The following is a 19,308-nucleotide window of genomic DNA, read 5'->3' on the forward strand; positions in this document are numbered from 1 at the left end:
ACTGTACAACCAATGCACTGCCAGATTGCGCATACTGCAAAGGTGCCAAAATTTAGAGAGGGGTTTGTTTCGCAGAAAAACATATGGTGTTCGTAAATTGGATTTTTGAAATTACCCATGTAATCCTACACATGCCCACCCCCTCAGAAGTAAATCCTAATGGGCCTGGCTCCCATGACTGAGGGCACAGGTCTGCAACTTTGATTATAACATAAACATAGCTCAGTTGGTCAGAGTGTGGTGCTGATTCTATAATTGTTACTTAATTTTGCATAGTAAGACTGTATTCCTTGTTTTTGTACAGTGGTGCCCTGCAAGACGAATGCCTCGCAAGACGGAAAACCCGCTAGACGAAAGGGTTTTCCGTTTTGGAGGTGCTTCGCAAAACGAATTTCCTATGGGCTTGCTTCGCAAGACGAAAATGTCTTGCGAGTTCCTGCGGGTTTTTTTCCCTTCCCCCCCTTTTTCTAAGCCTCTAAGCCGCTTATCAACTGATCCGCTAAGCTGCTTATCGGCTGATCTGCTAAGCCGCTAAGCCTAATAGCGCTAATCCGCTAAGCCGCTAATGGGCTTGCTTCGCAAGACGAAAAAACCGCAAGACGAAGAGACTCGCGGAACGGATTCTTTTCGTCTTGCGAGGCACCACTGTATTCTATTTTGTATTGTATTGGGGCAAGGCAGGTGGAAGGGAGCCTTGCCTAGTGGAGTCTCTCCCCTCACAGTTCTTCCTCCAGGCACAGCTCCCTTATGAGGACTCCTAGGGCCGGAGGGTGGGGCAAGTCAATAATTAAATGTATTATTTAAAGTTTTTGTCACAAATGGAGCTACAAGCTAGCATTGCTTTGATTTTGCCAAAGCAGCAGACGAAAAAACAACTGAGGAGTAGTCTTTAAAGTGAGAGGGCCGTTTATACTATCTGCTGAACTGAAATGGTAAAATGTTTACAGCATTATACCATTTTAAACAACAGCAGCTGTGTGTGTCAGGTGGAGGGTAGCAAACACACTCTGGTGTTTGTTTGTTTTTTGTTAAAGGAAATCCCATGCCCTTGGGGGGGGGGGAATGTCTGGGAGAAAGCTAGGATGAACTTTTCTCCAGGACATGCTAGTTAAACGAGTGCTTTCATTTGTCTGTTTGAAAAACAAGAGCAAATATTCAGGCATTCCATCCTGGAAGCTGCCATGGAAGGGCTTTTACTGCCTGATTCTGCTGCCGGTTGCGTGAACTTTTCCCAGTGCTATATTTCTGTTCAGCCCATTGATGAAGCCAGAGTTGTTATCTGTTCTCATCGGGTGCCGGCCCCCTTCTGCGAGACTGGAAGTAGCGTATTTTTCGCTCTATAAGACGCACCAGACCACAAGACGCACCTAGTTTTTGGAGGAGGAAAACAAGAAAAAAAATATTCTGAATCTCCCAAGCCAGAACAGCAAGAGGGATCTCTGTGCAGTGAAAGCAGCAATCCCTCTTGCTGTTCTGGCTTCTGGGATAGCTGTGCAGCCTGCATTCGCTCCATAAGACGCACACACATTTCCCCTTACTGTTTAGTGAGTCTTATAGAGCAAAAAATACAGTAACTCTTCTGCCGTCCATTCAAGAGGCCACCAGGTAATTCCTGAACGGGACAAATGCATGGGGGAAAAACCCCAGACACAAGCGATACCAGTTGTGTGAGCTTTTTCTAAAAATAAATAAATAAATTTGAGGATTCCCCCCCCCCCAAGTGGGTGGAGGAAGAGGGAAGGGAGCTGGCTGCATCAAGAGGGAACGTCATGGGTGTGCTACCCAATCTGAGGGAGGCAAAGAGAAGCGGGGGAGAGAATAAAAGGAGGTTGAGGTGTGAAGGCAGTAACAGCAACAACCCTGAGCTGCCACCTCTGTCCTGAGGAATTCAGACAAGGGAGGAGATTGCAGGGATCATTAATCATTGCTGTCTCTTTGAGCAGTTAACTTCTTAGAGTTTCTAGTAATAGTGGTATCTGAATCTGGTCATCCCTTTTGAGTTTGTTATTTTTTAAGCTCTGCTGTTCCCTTCTCCTCGTCTCTCAGAAGGAAGCGCTGTCCTGGGTCAACTGCTGCAGCTTCTCCACCATGTCTTTGGCAGGAATGAAATGCCTGGTGACCGGAGCTGGTGGATTCCTTGGTCAAAGGATCGTCTGCCAGTTGCTGGAGGAAGAGGAAGGACTGGCCGAGGTCCGCGCCACAGACAAAGCCCTCAGCCCTGAGACACTCCAGCATTTTGGAAGTAAGTTCCTCTGTGTTTGTTTTCTAAAGGGAGGGGAAGATCTGGAGTTTAGAGAAGACGTGCGAGGATCCAAATTGTAGGGTTATCTCGTGGGGGGGCATTTTGGGACAGTGGCCTCACTTACTGAGGTGTTGCATGAGCTGAAACATTTCAGAGCAAAGGTGGGCGCTCGTAGGATGCACATAGAAAGGCAGTGTGCTCAGGAAAGGAGTGTACTGGGATCCTTCGCCCTGACAGGCCACTTTTCTACCTGCAGGGAATGTGTTTGGTTAGCGAGGTGTTTGCCCATCACCAAGCAAGGTGCCTCAGGCCCCGTCATTAAACTGTGGTTCTTTAAAAGGCCTGATATTTCTTCACTGGTTTAGTTTTCTGTTTGGGGATGGTTAAATTTGTTTCATGTTAATATTTTGACGGTGTGATTTTTTTTAATGTGAGGGTCGTTGTCTGTTTTATATTGCTCTTTGATGGTAGAATGGGGTAGCAGTGGGGCAGCAGTTGTACTGTGGAACAGGAATACTTTGGCATAAGGTTGCAATTGTCTCTTTGCAAACCTGGGCGCTCCCTGCAGACTGCCTTTAGCCTCGTCAGAAACACTGTCTCCGCGGAGCAAACACCTGAGTGGGCTGTACTTAGTCTGTGAGGAGATATAAAATCATGTCGGAGGGGTTCTGGCCAGGGGACCTTGGCATTATAGGTACTAAAAATCTTTTTCTTGCATCATTATATAAGGGACAGTGCAATATATAATGCATAAGGTCCTCTACTGCAGAACATCCCCTAATGCAAACACGTTCATTTTTTGGTATGCTTCTGTGTCTCCCATCTCCATAAACAGAGTTTAATGTATTTAGTCATAACTCTGTAAAAGTAAAACTCTGTAAAAAAAAACTCTGTAAAAAAAGTTGTGCAAAAGTCAATTCATTGTAGGCTGTATCTCCACAACTTGCAGGTATTCAGATGAACATATGAGACTGGCTTCCACAACTGGAATTGAATGATGTCTCCCTTTTTACATGCTCAGATGAATGTTCAGATGCTATGCGAGTTTTTCCAGCATGTGTGCCTGTGCTGGGAGCAGGGCTGGTGGTCTCTAGGAGATGGCAGGCATGTGTGGGCACCAATCCAGAGCGAAAAATAAAAACCAGGGGCATTAGGTGTAAGGGCAACAAACTTAAACCTCAGAAGTTAGGTTTAAATAAGGGACAACTGTTCCTTTGGTTACTGCCCTAGGAAAGGCAGGAAGGATCTCCTGTGGCTGCTGCTCATATATTTCTCTACAGAGAAACCTTCAGTTTAAAAATTAGCGTAATTGAGTGACTTCAGAGCACTGGCAGACTAGTTTCCCATTGTCCGCTGAATATCCAGGATAGCAGCAGCAACAGTTCAGGAAATATTAAAAGGTTTTCTATAATTAACAAAAGCAACATTCAGTGTCTCTTTCAAATCCTCCATACAGGTCAATTACAGTTGTAGACTGTTTTTGTTGTAGACAATTTGAGGTTCAGGGCGTTGACAATTTCTGTGTGTCTTTCCTTACTTCTTCTTTCCTTTTTCTGTTTCTCTTCTTTTTCTTCTTTTCTGTGAAGTCGTACATTTGTTAAAATCCAGGGATTGTGTACTCAAAGGGGTGGTAGATGGCTGATGGAGGGCTCAGGGTGGTGGAGAGGGTAATCTTGGTCTCCCAGGGTGAGAGGCTGGGAGGAGAAAGGAAGGATATCGGATAAGAGCTGGGGGGGGGGCTGCTACCTTCCGTGGGAGGTGGGGGCTGAGAATTGCCTTTAGGAGAGGACTCCGGCAACCATTTTGTGTGAGTCTGATTGATGCATGACTGCCAATATGTGTGCCACTTTTGGCCCCCAAAGGGGACAGAACAGGGTGGGGGTGTAATGGGCTTATGCATAACCACCGACATGCACAATACTGGAACACAACCCCCATGCAAATGGGGAGTTCCCTGTATTTTTGCTAGTCCTTATCTTATCTTGCAGTCGTACCTTGGGTCCTGAATGCCTTGGTACTCAGACATTCTGGCTCTTGAACACTGCAAACCCAGAAATGAGTGTTCCAGTTTCCGAACATTCTTTGGAACCCAAACGTCCGACAGGGCTTCTGATTGGCTGCAGGAGCTTCCTGGAGCCAATCAGAAGCCGCACTTTGGTTTCCGAACGTTTTGAAAGTTGAACAGACTTCTGGAACGGATTCCATTTAACTTCCAAGGTACAACTGTATCTGTATTGTGAAAAACTTTAATAAAAATCTTGTAACTGGTCAATATTGAGCTGTGGAGGGCAGCTTTCAATGCCCCTATGGCTTCCAGCTGAAAAGCTGCATGGCCACAGAATCCTTGGGATTACATCAAGGTCATGTTAGTCATGCAAGAAAAATGAGCTTTTAAGAAAAAGACCAGTATTCAAAAAAGAGGCAGGAATCCTTCTGCCTTCTTCAGTGTGCAGTAGAGTGCTGAGACATCATGGAATCTGTCCCCCCCCCCTTTGGACATATTGCCCACAAGGGCATCTCTTACTGACCATGGGCAATTAGACACACACACACACACACACACACACACACACACTTTGAAAATACATACAATTGAACTGAAGAGAGATGTGTCATAATCCAGCACAGATTTAGAAAAGGCTTAAGTCAGCTAGAATCATTTACCGGTACTTCTTATTGGCTCTAACATACAGTTTGCATATACACTATACCTTTAAAACACATTCTTTCCCTCAAAAGAATTCTGGGCACAGAACTACCCAAACTTTATAGAAATTTATTTATGTATGTGACTACAGCGGCAGTCATATTTATTTGCTCAAAAATGGAAAGAAGAAGTCCTGACGAAAGAAGAATGGACACAAAAACTCATGGAATATGCAGAAATGGCAAAACTTACAGGAAAAATAAGAAATCAAGATAACAAACTTTTAAAAAATGAATGGAAATGGCTTGTTGAATATTTACAAACAAACTAAACAATAAGAACATTGGCAGGATTGTTGTAATAATCTGCCGTTTTATAAGAGTATACATTTAAAGTAGATGACTAAATGGTTAATTCAGAATATGCAGAAAATATATAAAAAAAATAGGAACCACAGAAAGAGGGGGAAGGAAGTCGAGTTTTAAAAATGTTAACATGAATGTAAAATTATTGAAATGTGTAAATAAAAGTTTTTTTAAAAAAAAGGAATTCTGGGCACTGTAGTTTAGCTCTTGCAGAGTGAGAATGCCCGGCAACTTTTAACAAACTACAGCACCCAGAATTCTTTGAGGGAAAGAATGTGCTTTCAAGGTATAGTATATACAGTGCCAGATTTACATATAAGCTAAACAAGCTATAGCTTAGGGCCCCACTCTCTTGGGGGCCCCCCAAAAATTAAAGGGGGGAAAAACCTGGATGTACATTTCCAAAATATAAAAAACAAATAAAATAAAACCTACATACAGCAACAGTGTTTTGTGTTGTGTAGGCTCCTATGATGTAAGTAATGGGCCCTGCCTGCTCCCTAAAAGATCACTGGTTTGCTCATATAAAGGGCCCCATTACCTTCAGTAGCTTAGGGCCTCATCAAACCTAAATCCGGCCCTGAGTATTGTTGTTTAGTCGTTTAGTTGTGTCCAGCACTTCGTGATCCCATGGACCAGAGCACGCCAAGCACTTCTGTCTTCCACTGCCTCCCGCAGTTTGGTCAAACTCATGCTGGTAGCTTCGAGAACACTGTCCCACCATCTCATCCTCTGTCGTCTCCTTCTCCTTGTGCCCTCCATCTTTCCCAAGATCAGGGTCTTTTCCAGGGAGTCTTCTCTTCTCATGAGGTGGCCAAAGTCTTGGAGCCTCAGCTTCACAAGCTGTCCTTCCAGTGAGCACTCAGGGCTGATTTCCTTCAGAATGGAGAAGTTTGATCTTCTTGCAGTCCATGGGACTCTCAAGAGTCTCCTCCAGCACCAGAATTCAAAAGCATCAGTTCTTTGGCGATCAGTCTTCTTTGTGGTCCAGCTCTCACTTCCATACATCACTACTGGGAAAACCATAGCTTTTACTATGCGGACCTTTGTTGGCAAGTATATACACATCCAAAGTCCTGAGAAACATGTTGTTTTGGCTGATCCTTGATATAGATTAAACAGTAGGGAATCCCCTGCTCTTTAGTGAACCCACGGAGGCAAACAACTGATCACCCCTTTGTCTGATGTCATAATTTCCAGAACTGAAGACTAAAACTCCCCTGACAATCCTCCAAGGGGATATCCGGGATGCAGCGTTCCTCCGCACAGCTACCCAAGGTGTGTCTCTTGTCATCCACACAGCTTCCCTCATCGACGTCTTGGGATATATAGACAAACAGACACTCTGGGATGTCAACACGAAAGGTAAGACTGGGTTGTGCAGAGGGAAATCCGGGTGGGACACACCTGGAAAAGAACCTTTGCAAGACGATTGAAATGACCTCAGAAGGTGATTTGTGCTGCTTATTCATCACCAAACCTTTTATTGGCATCACATACGAACATCCAAACCAAATCAATACAGAATTACCACTTCCCCAGTGGCACAAAACATTTGCTAAAAGAAAGGAGGCAGAGGGGTCTATTGTCACATCTCTTGGTCTCCAGGGAGATCAGACGTCTGCAGTGTATTTTGATGACAAAAAACCCAAATAGAGATATTTAGCCACTAACTTGGTGAGCTCTTGATCATTTCCCAGCAATAGAAAATGTATGACCTCCAACTCTGGTTTCCATTTGGGGAAGCAGCGTTGATCTAGAAATTGCTGGCGGAAATCAGCATATAGTTCACCAATGAAGAACCATATGTGCTGCTTATTGAACATGTCTTTCCTTCACTGCTGACCAACCACAGCCTGTCCCCAGGGAGCTGAAATTCAAAGCAGGGAAGGTGGTTTCTGTTGCCGCAGCAACAACCTCTGCGAGAGGGTGGCCTGGTATCACAAGCAATACACACAGGCCAAATATTCAGTTTCAACCTTTTGCCATGATTCCCAGGCCCCCTTCAGCCACCTGCTAATGTCCTACAACACAATATAGCCTTTGTTGTCTCCTTTCCATGGCACTGTCAGGAATACACAGCCACACCCCAGCCTGTCAGAGCTGTTCTTGGGAAGCTAGAGTGACACAGTGCAGAATGAGGTAGGGATGCAGAGGGAGAGTCCTGAGATGGAAGAATAGATTGTTCCACTTTACACTGCAGTTTCAGCTGCAGATGCTTAGTGCACAATGAACATTTAAACGTTGATATGAAATGCTCCCATAAACCCACCGTCTATGTAAGAGGCTCCTGTTACAAAACGAGGGACTAGTCTGAAGTCAGTGGATTCTGGACTGGACTGCATGTTTGAATAACCACTTTTATTTAAAAAGAAACCTCCCTGCATGTAGAAGACCAGTGCATCAGGGAGAATGGTTTAGTACAGGCCGTTCCCTGGTGTGTTTTAGTACACGTTGAGGGATTTTTATGCACACTGATGTACGTTATGCAGAATGAGTGGTAGGACAGCACTGAACTGAAAAGGGGCTCAAATTAAGCCTCAGGTCAAAATTTCCAGAAATGTTGTGTAGTAAGTAGAGCCACTTTAACGGATAAGCTGGGGAGGAGCTAGAGGCTTTCGACTTCCTAACAGGTGCCCCTCTCACAGGGAACACCTGCCACCTTGCTTCATGCAGGCAGTTCTTTACAAAGACAGGCCTGGCACAATGCAATGTGAGCTGGTGGGTTTGGGTCATTGCTAAAAATGGCAGAAAATGTGCCATGTGTGTGAGAGAGCGAGGAAATGTTCTTTTCCTTTTTCCACCTCTGGTAGCAAAACTTGAGCCAGCCTTGCTAACGTGTTTCTTTTTGGCAAAGGTACACAGCTGCTCCTGGATGCCTGCTTCCACAACAACGTCCAGTATTTTGTCTTCACCAGCAGCATTGAAGTGATGGGTCCAAACAGAAGAGGGGACCCCATTTTTGATGGCGATGAAGACACAGTGTACCACGATACCAGAAAATTTCCTTACGCTGAATCAAAGAGAGCAGCGGAGAAATTGGTGCAGCAGCTGGATGGCCAGCCGCTGAAAGATGGCAGCAGTCTTGTGACGTGCGCTTTGAGGTCCCCGTACATCTTTGGAGAAGGAAGTCCTTTCCTTCTGGGCCACCTCGATGAAAGCATCCAAAACAATAATGTCTTTGTAAGGCTATCTAGGAAGGAGGCTCTCGTAAATCCCATCTACGTAGGGAACATTGCTTCGGCTCACATTCAAGTGGCGAAAGCCATGAGGGATCCAGAAAAGGTCAAGCGGATCCGGGGAAGATTCTATTACATCACAGATGACACTCCCCACATAAGCTATTCGGACTTAAATTACGAGCTGAGCAAGGAGCTGGGGTTTGGTATTGAACCCAAACTACCAATGCCCTTGACAATGTTCTATTACTATAGTCTGCTGCTGGAGATTGTGAGTTTCTTACTCCGGCCTTTTGCCAGATATATTCCCCGCATCAATACTCACCTTGTGACCTTGGTCAATACCCCGTTTAGCTTTTCTTCCAGAAAAGCTCAAAGGGATTTTGGCTATGCACCTCGCTACAAATGGGAAGAAGCCAAGGAGCTTACAAGCCAGTGGATTGCCAAAGTAGCTCCACTGAGAAGGGCCTACCTGAAAAACAAGACTCTCTAAGGTTGACCTCCATGGCAGGATGAAGAGGAGGCAGGAAGTAAGGAGGGTGGGGGTCAGCCGGGAGGCAACAGAGCAGCCAAAATGTGGAACCCACTTTCTGTAATGCCTGAATGAAGTGCAAGAACCCTTTCGTTCACTGTGGACATTAATGATCAAGCAGATCCCCGCAGAGTTCTTCACCAGCTCTCATGGGCCGCCATCTGCTCCTGTCACCATTCAAAACTGCAAGGACAGCAGTGATTTGTCACATACAGGTTACCTGCAAGCACCTAGCAGAGAAATGTTAATAATAGCAATGCATATATAAAATCAACAGGACATGCATGACCTGTGCAACAAGTGTTGTGTGTGTGTGTTTTTTAATTGAGTTTGAGGGCCGTTTTACAGAATCAGCATGATCAAGTGGCAATGGTTTTTGTGATAAGGGTGATGAGGTATGCTGCCAAAAAAAGGTGGGTGAGGAAAAAATACATTTTTAAAGAATATGGTGCAAAGAAGGGTTTGGCCTGGTTCTCGTCTCAGTTTCCTATTTTTCTCTAGTACAGTCCATAAAATAGTTACCACCTGATCCTGCTGATTCTATACTCTGGCCCCCAAGTCATGCCAGCTAACAAATCCTTCTACCCTACGGTGCCTCTTTACCCTAGGGACTGTATAGAGCACAAGATTTTCACTGTCAGTTAAGTGCATCTGAACACTTTCCAGATACCCAAATGCAATTTCAACCAGAAAACCAAGCACAGGTTAAAAATGGAAGAATAGGTAACTCTTTTTTATATTTAAAAAACCCAAGGTTTTATTTCAGAGAAAAGTAAACATTGTTAACATGTTCAAAAGCTCTTCCATTTCCTCTCTCCCCCCCCCCCCCCAATTCAGCTGAGCCCCTAGAGCAGCATGTGTATACATATAATTTTTAAAAAGAAAACATCAATGCAATCAGGGGAGATATTGTGTGAAAGACGAAGGGGGATTTTCCCACCTGCAGATGAAAAAGGGAGGGGTTTCCAAAGTCACCATTTGGAATCAACTACACAACACAGCATGCTTTCCACTCGCTAAACAAGGACAAAGTGTTCCTCTCACTTACTGCACATCAGCCGAGGTCTTGGTGACTGTATCCCTACAGGTCCAAAGTTTTTATTATTTGTTGAACTCTGCTTCTCTAACCCAACTCATCAATCCAGCAACTATACTCACTCACTTTCCCAAATTACCTGACTTGCAACATCCAGTCTCCCTCCCTGTTGCTTGGGGAAGCTCCACCCTACTGGCTGTTGCCCCAGTGCCACACAAGTCCTTCCACATAAATTTGGCCAGGCTTTTCAGACACACATGCCACCCATAGTTTAAACACTGACTTGGCAAGCAATGGCTTACACACAGCAAACATGTTTCCTACTTAAAGTACAGCTCTGGCCTCTGTTCACTACAGTTAAAAACACTACGTTTCTTAAGATTCCTTCTTTATTTCATTTCCCCATGAAACTTAGAACATTCATTAGCTTTTATAGGCAAGGCAGTCGTCGTCCCCCTGCTTCCCTATCCTATGTGAAGTCTGTGGTGTTGTACGAGGTGCGTCTTGTATCGGAAGCCTTTGCCGCACTCGGCACACTTGTAGGGTTTCTCTCCCATGTGGGTTTTCCGGTGCCTTGTGAGATGTGAACTCTGTATAAAGCCTTTTCCACACTCAACACATATATAGGGCTTTTCGCCCGTGTGCGTCCTCTGGTGCTGAGTCAGGGTTGAGAAATCACTGAAGCTTTTCCTGCACTCGCTGCATTCAAAGGGTTTCTCTCCCGTGTGGGTTCTTTGGTGGTTCACAAGGTGCGAGTTCCGACTGAAGCATTTCCCACACTCGGGACAAAGGAAAGGCTTCTCTCCGGTATGGATTCTCCTATGTGTAAAAAGGTGAGAGCTCACCGTGAAGTTTTCCCCGCATTCACTGCATATGTAGGGCTTTTCCCCCGTGTGAATTCTCTGGTGTTTAATAAGGTCAGAGCGCCAGCTGAAGCTCTTGCTACATTCAGTGCACTTATGGGGCTTCTCTCCCACTGGAGAGATCTCAGGTTGGACATTAAGGCTTGAATTATATTGGACGCTCTCCCCACCTTCAGTGTAACGAAAAGGTTCTACTCCCAAGGGAATCCCAGGTGGAGACACGATGTCTTGGAGGAGTCCCAGGCTACCACCTCGATCAGCAGATTCATTATGCTGCTGATCAGGACAATTGTCTTGCATCTGCTCATCTTCAATGGCTCCTCCATGACTTTGAGGAGCATTTTCTTCGTTTTGTCTCGGTAGGAGCTCATCTTGCTGCACCTTCTCTGCATCATCTCCAGGAGGAATCTCTTCCTCGTACTCAATTGGGATCTCATAGTTTCCTAGAAAGTAGAAGCATCAGATAGGAGGATTTAGACCAATAATATTAATACAGTGGTGCCCCGCAAGACGAATGCCTCGCAAGACGGAAAACCCGCTAGACGAAAGGGTTTTCCGTTTTGGAGGTGCTTCGCAAAACAAATTTCCTATGGGCTTGCTTCGCAAGATGAAAATGTCTTGCGAGTTCCTGTGGTTTGTTTTTTTTCTTTTCCCCCCTTTTTCTAAGCCGCTAAGCCGCTTATCAGCTAAGCCGCTAAGCCGCTTATCAGCTGATCTGCTAAGCCGCTAATAGCGCTAATCTGCTAAGCCGCTAATGGGCTTGCTTCGCAAGACGAAAAAACCGCAAGACAAAGAGACTCGCAGAACGGATTCTTTTCGTCTTGTGAGGCACCACTGTAATAGCCTGAAAAGCAGGTATGGCGTGGCCCCTGAGGGCTTTAAGAATCCTACAGACTAGGGCGGAATAACTAGAAGACACTTCATGGCATGACTTTGGGGAGATGGGTGTGAGGCAGGCACAGGCAAGTTAACAGCCAAGGAAAGAGACAATTCATGCTGGCAGGCACCCCATGAAGGTGAGAAGTGGGAAGGGGGGGGCTAATCCTTCCCCACCAAAGAAACATGGATTTGAAACTGGAGTTGCCCAGTCCCCTCCCTGCCCAATCTTTCTCAGGGGAAGGGCCTGGCAGGAAGCGCATGCTGCTCAGTGCTGCCACTCGCCCACCCCAGTGTTGCCTCATCAGGAAAGCACAACTACACAACCGGCCACCTGAGACAAAGATGCAGAAGAGAGGAGGGAGGAGAAAGTGAGGATATCTATACAGTCATAACTCGGCTTACAGACGCTTCAGGTTGCGAGATTTCGGGTTGCGCACCATGCCGAACCTGGAAGTACCGGAATGGGTTACTTCCGGGTTTTGGCGCTTGCGCAGAAGCGCTAAATCACGCTTTGCGCATGCACAGAAGCACCGAATCGCAACCGGCGCTGCGGGTTGCGGACGCTGCGGGTTGTGAACGTGCTTCCCGCACGGTTCACGTTCGCAACCCGAGTGTCCACTGTACTGCCATTAGTGACGAAGGTTTGTAAAGACCAGCTAGAAAGTGTGTTTCCAGCCACACCGTGCATAAAGTGAGACCAGGATGAGATATTTGATATAAACCACTTCCTTTTTTGGACTGTTCTATCTCACCTATAAATTCTCTTTCTGTAGAACTGGAGAGCACAGATGCACACAGTTCTTCTACTGGTTCCATCCACAGATGTCACGCTGGGGAATCCTGCTCATGGCAAGACATATAGAAAGATAGGCAGACGATACTTCAAGTGCCTGTAAAATCTCTTCCAAGTGCAATACATTAATCAACATAACAAACCACACACACACACACACACACACACACACCCCTACCCCTTCACTAGCACAGTAACAGAAAGTTTACTGGGACTTTATCCATCTCCCAGGTCAGAATCCACCTTCAACATTCCCATCTGAGCTCACTGTAAACCGATTCCCAACACGCACCTGTCTGAAATTATTGTTAGCAGTATTTCTATAGCACCATCCCTATACGCTTCCTCAGATGAAGAGCGGTTCACCTTGTATACCCAGAGAGAGAAAATAATCCGTTTATCCAATTTACACATGAAAACAATTAAACTTTCACCTGGTGTCTTCATGCAAAAACTGGAAAATGACTCAAGACCCTGAGCGTGCTGCTTTCGAATCTCCTCCACTTTGCCCCAAAGTCTGTTTAAAACAAAATACAGGGACAAGGGGGGAAATGAAAAATGTTATTATGCATCTTTACATTTCGTAGCAGCAGAACCTTGGGAGTAGATGGCAGGAATCTCCTCAGAAATACTTTTCCTGCCACTCCCCAGCCCCATCAATGTTCTACTTGAGGAGTATGGAAATGCATGAGGATTTGTATACACAGCTAGGCCAAACTATGCGTGATATAACTGGTTCTACTATAACTATATTCAGGCATCACACCAAAGCCATTGTTTGCTGTGATGTCTGAATGGACACGTCAAGGTTTGCAATCCATGAGCAAACCAGAATGTCACAAGCAACAGCTAGTGCTAGTTGTGGCCCGGTTCGCACATCCCAATAAGCCAGGGTATGGCTTACTGTGCGCGGGTGGCGCTGTGGGTTAAACCACAGAGCCTAGGACTTGCCGATCAGAAGGTTGGCGGTTCGAATCCCCGCGACGGGATGAGCTCCCGTTGTTTGGTCCCTGCTCCTGCCAACCTAGCAGTTCGAAAGCACATCAAAGTGCAAGTAGATAAATAGGTACCACTCCAGCGGGAAGGTAAACGGCGTTTCCGTGCGCTGCTGTGGTTCGTCAGAAGCGGCTTAGTCATGCTGGCCACATGACCCGGAAGCTGTACGCCAGCTCCCTCAGTCAATAAAGCGAGATGAGCGCCGCAACCCCAGAGTCGGTCACGACTGGACCTTATGGTCAGGGGTCCCTTTACCTTTTTAAGGCTTACTGTGACCACATAAATGCACTGGCTTCTTAAGAGCAGCTCCCTTTTACTTTGGCTCAGTTACAGATTGTGATGAGGAAGAGAGACTTGAACCACAATCAGCCTCATATGAAGCAAAACCTTTGCTTAACTGTCGCAGCAGTCTCCTTTCTAGAAGGTTAAGTAATATATTGTGCATTTCCACTAAACCATGGGTTTCACTTTGTGTGATGGGCATATATGTCCAGCCATGTTCAAATTGAAAAACTAATTACAGGCATTGCTCAATCTATAAGGGCTCCTGTACCCCCACCCCCAATTTTTTTTTTTCTCTTTTAAACTACAGCTGTTGAGCAGATGGAAACAAGAGAAGACTTGCAGCTCCTAATCATGGTTATTTCATGTTCCTGTAAACCTAAACCATTATCTGGGTTTGAAATAATGGTTTATGCAAACCCTGGTTTAGTGTACAGTGGTACCTCAGGCTAAGAACTTAATTCGTTCCAGAAGTCCGTTCTTAACCTGAAACTGTTCTTAACCTGAAGCACCACTTTAGCTAATGGGGCCTCCTGCTGCCGCCATGCCACCGGAGAACGATTTCTGTTCTCATCCTGAAGCAAAGTTCTTAACCCGAGGTACTACTTCTGGGTTAGCGGAGTCTGTAACCTGAAGCATCTGTAACCCGAGGTACCACTGTAATGGCTCTATGGAGCTGCTTATCTGCAATATGGCATTGGAAATAAATAAATAAATAAATAAATAAATAAATGAGATAGATGATAGATAGATAGATAGATAGATAGATAGATAGATAGATAGATAGTAAGTATACTATTAATGCCTACCTTTTTAATGTTGAAAGATTTAATGGGATATTTTTATAGCAAATTTAACAACAACAAAATAAACAAATGGGGGGAAACAAGGCAAAAGAGAAAAAGAAAACATCAGCTCACATTAGTAATCCAGTAACCATCAGTACAGAAATCTCAGTTTGAACATATGTGATGAGTAGTATTCCATTAGCACACCCCTTTAGTGCAAATATTTCTGCTTGGACAATGGCCCCTGTCCCATGTGCACCCCATGCCCTCCCCAGATTTGCTCTGGAAGGTTGGGCGACCCCCTAGAACAGACATGGGGATGCCTGGGAGAAGAGAGGAAAACCCTTTTGTACAAGCAGATATGCTTGTGCTGAAAGGATGGTTACTTTAGTGCTGCCTTGGCTACAACCATAAGTCAATATACACCGTCCAAATGTCCTGACAGATATCCAGACAAAATTGATGTTTATAAGAACTACGTTCAAATGTAGCAAGGTCCTTGAATCATTGTGTAATAGATAACGGGTGCTTGTCCTTCCAGGCTCTTGGAAACCATAAGGCCTTGCAAAATCCACTTTTTCAGTCCTGCCATTACCACAGGAATATATTTTTATATGTGCTGCCGAAGCGAGCACTACCACAGGAATATATTTTTAAAGTCATGGACGCTGTAAACATCAAGGATTCGTTCGATACAAAATTAATGCAGACAGTAACCGAAAAGAAAATAACACAAGACATGCAAACATTTTATGCCTCAAAATTATAAATTAACAGCAGTCACTCAAAGAAGGTTTACAATGAGTTTCTTTGCCTCCACCTTACTTCTGTTTTTACCCTTCTCACAGCTTTCCAACATTGTTTTCACAAGATGGAAACGGGTTTGTAATGTTAAGTCTAATAATAATAATAATAATAATAATAATAATAATTAGAATTAGAATTAGAATTAGAATTTATATACCGCCCTATACTTGGAGGTCTCAGGGCGGTTCACAGAAAATATATTATACAGTGATAACTCGGGTTACAGACGCTTCAGGTTACAGATGCTTCAGGTTACAGACTCTTCAGGTTACAGACTCCACTAACCCAGAAATAGTACCTCGGGTTAAGAACTTTGCTTCAGGATGAAAACAGAAATCATGCAGCGGCGGCATGGTGGCAGCAGGAGGCCCCATTAGCTAAAGTGGTGCTTCAGGTTAAGAACAGTTTCAGGTTAAGAACGGACCTCCAGAACGAATTAAGTTCTTAACCCGAGGTACTACTGTATTATTGTATGCTTTTTACCCTCATATATACATTTCTGGAGATACTTTGGGTGGAATTCAATATAGCACTTGTAGTAATGGATTTAAACACTAGGAGACAATATATTGTTTAGGTATTATCCATCCTTTGCAGCTTAAACTTGAAAGCAAAGACAACCTTTGCTTTAACCTTCTACAATAATTACCAAGAATGCTTTTAGGCAGACTGGATTTTTCTGGTATTAACCCTTTTTCTACCCTTTAAAAACAATATTCTCCCAAATGTTGTTTTATAATCAATGCTATTTACATGCAGAGGTCAAAACTTTGGCCTATTCTTGTCCACATTGGGCTCATTTTGCCACATCCTAGGCACCTAGAACCCTAGAAAACCACAAAGCCCTTTTCAAAGTGCCAGACGTCAAGAGAGCTTTGAGTTATGCATAGGGAAAGACCATACATTCTTTATCTGATGATAACAGGCGTACAAGTATGGAATGGACACATCTTACCACGCAGTGCCAAAGAATTTCAAATCTGGCAGGGTCCTCATTTATCACACCGTCAACTTTTGCCATCTGGAAATGAATCAGCAATGTTTTAGTCTTTTCCTGGATGACTCAGAAAAATTAGGAAATGAGCCGAGAACAAGATGGTTCTAGGCAGCTAACAGAATCCGCCCCACTTAACACATATGTGCTATTAAAATATAGATATCCTTCGGAAAAGGTGGGGCACAAATGGAACCAGCTAACTAAACGCATTAATGTTCATGGCTGATTGATGATCAGCCAGGTTGTTCCCTTTAGCATGTATCAAAATTTGCCATGCAAGATTGAACCGAACATTCAAATCCTTTAAAGAAAAGACTTTCCCTGAAAATACATATTTTCTTCAGCAAAATGATATTCACTGTTATTTCAAACCTTTGCATATTTGAGAAAAGTATCTGAACTTGGAATAACAACAAACTGGCAAGCCTCCCTGGGAAAGGGTCCCTAAGGGTGTAGGATGTCTGTGTAAGTGTGAGCTGCCAGTGCCACCTGTGCAAAGTTGCAGTCGTGTAAATAAATCATGTGCAAAATGAGGGTCTACTGTAATTGTGGGGGGTGTTTGCATCTTGGGCACTTTGCGGTGTGTCGTAATCTGAGAAAGATGTGCTTCCACTGGGCCTGTAATTGGGGCTCCTCCTGTTCTCATTCCACTGAGCTGGAGAGATTATTTCTTTGGCCTAAAGTCCATTGCTCTGTATAGTTAAAGCTCTGGTTTTCCCAGTAGTGATGTATGGAAGTGAGAGCTGGACCATAAAGAAGGCTGATCGCCAAAGAATTGATGCTTTTGAATTATGGTGCTGGAGGAGACTCTTCAGAGTCCCATGGACTGCAAGAAGATCAAACCTCTCCATTCTGAAGGAAATCAGCCTTGAGTGCTCACTGGAAGGACAGATTGTGAAGCTGAGGCTCCAATACTTTGGCCACCTCATGAGAAGAGAAGACTCCCTGGAAAAGACCCTGATGTTGGGAAAGATGGAGGGCCCAAGGAGAAGGAGACGACAAAGGACAAGATGGTTGGACAGTGTTCTCAAAGCTACCAGCATGAGTTTGACCAAACTGCGGGAGGCAGTGGGAGACAGGAGTGCCTGGTGTGCTCTGGTCCAGGGGGTCACGAAGAGTCGGACACAACTAAACAACAACAAAGTCCATTGCTAACCATTTGCAATCTTTGTTTGTCACCTTTCTGAACTGTTTGTTCGCTTTATGTAACGGAAATCGTTTCATGTCCTCTGCAAAGCTGGCCACTTCACTGCTCTGCCCTAATTCCAGTTCATTTTATGAACACGTTAAAAAGCAACAGTCTAAAGACAGTTCTATGGGGGACATGATGTCCCCCTTCGTAAAAGCTCATATTTAATCTGGAAAGACGCAGGAACTGGAGGTCAAGGAAGACAAGACCATGGCGTTCTAACCACTCATGATTTACTGCGTTGGATTAAAAAAAGTTGAAATTGTGATGATTAGCAGTATTGGGACTGGACTGCTGGTTTCCCCTATTGAATAAAATATTCAATATCACTTCTCAGCTCACGACCATCTCTTGCTTATGATAAGGTCTGAGTGCTGAAGTCTCCCAGTTTCATTGTCATACATCATTCAGTATGTGGTTCAGCTGGGCTGATCATTGCCGAACCTCAGCTATTGAATGCTAATGATGTGGAAGGAAGAAACACTATACCTTTGACGGCTACATTTGCTGATATTAATGCTTAAATCCACACTCAGACGACAGCTTCGCTGTGCGACTGTGCACAGTGTGGTGTAGTGCACAGTGTGGTGTGGTGGTTAGAGTGTCAGAGTAGGACCTGACAGATCATTGTTCAAGTCCCCACTTGGCCATGAAGCTTACTGGGTGACCCGAGGCTGGTCACTGCCTCTCAGCTAACCTACCTCACAGGGTTGCCTTGGGGATTAAATAAGGAGGGGAAAGAATCACACATGCCACCTTGAGCTCCTTAGAGATAGAGGTGGGAACATAAAAGCAACAAAGAAATAAGTATTTTTCTCTTCACCCAGCTCCCCTCAATTTGTGAAGTTTGTGGGACACCGGTATATACTGACTTGTGTCTCCTGAAACAGTGGCAGGATAAGCAGGTAATTTAATTTTAATCAAGTCTACGGGTTGACTTACTTTGCTGCTGCAAACCACGTAGGTTTTCAGTCAGGATGTCTTGCCAACGTACATCTTCTGCATTCCAGGATCACTGAACAGGCCGCCCTGCACATCAAGAGATTAGCAATGACAACAATAACTTACTAGTGGCGTCCATCAAAAATCCACAGCAGGGTGGAAGGAACATAATAGAAGAAAGAAGGAAGCACCTCCCTTTTTTCCTTCCCACCCCCTATCTATGCTACCCACAGTTGCATTTTCTCCTTCTTTAAAGCATGCCTGGAACTGAGGAAAGTGCCTTTGAGAGAGTGGTCTGATTACGAAAGAGCCCACCAAAAAGCACTTCCTCCTAGTTTCCAGCAGGAGAAAGCAGTTGCGGCAAGGAGGCTAACCAGGGTAAGCTGTCTGGGGTTTGGCTTGAAACTGTTGTGCTCTTTGCCCTTCACTCAAATCCCACTCCCATCCAGGTCATGTCTTGAGAACAAATACAAAAAATAAAATTCTTATTCTTATTCTTATTATTAATTAACTCCACTGAAGTCTGGCCCTGAGGAGTTTTGCATTTAAATGGAGGGAAGTGAGAGCCTCTATTGCCAAGGGCATTCCTAGCAGCTTGAAGGATGTTGGGACTTAGGTGGCGTTTGTATCCAGTTGTCTCCCAAGACAGACAGATGCACATCTTTTTCCACTGTGGGAAGGCAGTTGTAGAACCAGCCCTCTCGGCAGTCTCCTCTCCGCGCACCATCAGAGTAGAAAACACTACGCCGCCCCATGGATCAATGTTCTGAC

At 44.7% G+C, this 19,308-nt stretch overlaps 2 protein-coding genes across 3 annotated transcripts; one reads left to right on the top strand and one right to left on the bottom strand.

Moving 5' to 3' along the window:
• Positions 1–1,839: 1,839 nt before the first annotated feature.
• Positions 1,840–9,265, top strand: HSD3B2 (hydroxy-delta-5-steroid dehydrogenase, 3 beta- and steroid delta-isomerase 2). Its single transcript, XM_079960320.1, has 3 exons — positions 1,840–2,242; positions 6,455–6,619; positions 8,112–9,265. The coding sequence occupies exons 1-3, from the start codon at positions 2,089–2,091 to the stop codon at positions 8,924–8,926; spliced, it is 1,134 nt and encodes a 377-aa protein (XP_079816446.1). The 5' UTR covers positions 1,840–2,088; the 3' UTR covers positions 8,927–9,265.
• A 501-nt stretch (positions 9,266–9,766) lies between these two features.
• Positions 9,767–18,685, bottom strand: ZNF697 (zinc finger protein 697). Of its 2 annotated transcripts, none has more exons than XM_079960355.1 (5): positions 18,538–18,685; positions 16,368–16,430; positions 12,971–13,053; positions 12,496–12,583; positions 9,767–11,307 (listed from the first exon to the last, which is right to left on the bottom strand). In XM_079960355.1, exons 4-5 carry the CDS (start codon positions 12,557–12,559, stop codon positions 10,466–10,468), a joined length of 906 nt encoding a protein of 301 aa, XP_079816481.1. In that variant the 5' UTR covers positions 12,560–12,583; positions 12,971–13,053; positions 16,368–16,430; positions 18,538–18,685; the 3' UTR covers positions 9,767–10,465. The 2 variants fall into 2 exon arrangements, with proteins under 2 accessions (XP_079816481.1, XP_079816480.1); XM_079960354.1 differs by having other exon boundaries at positions 16,365–16,430.
• Positions 18,686–19,308: the final 623 nt, after the last annotated feature.

The sequence above is a fragment of the Podarcis cretensis genome (assembly GCF_951804945.1).
Source record: "Podarcis cretensis genome assembly, chromosome: 17".
Lineage (NCBI taxonomy): Eukaryota > Metazoa > Chordata > Lepidosauria > Squamata > Lacertidae > Podarcis > Podarcis cretensis.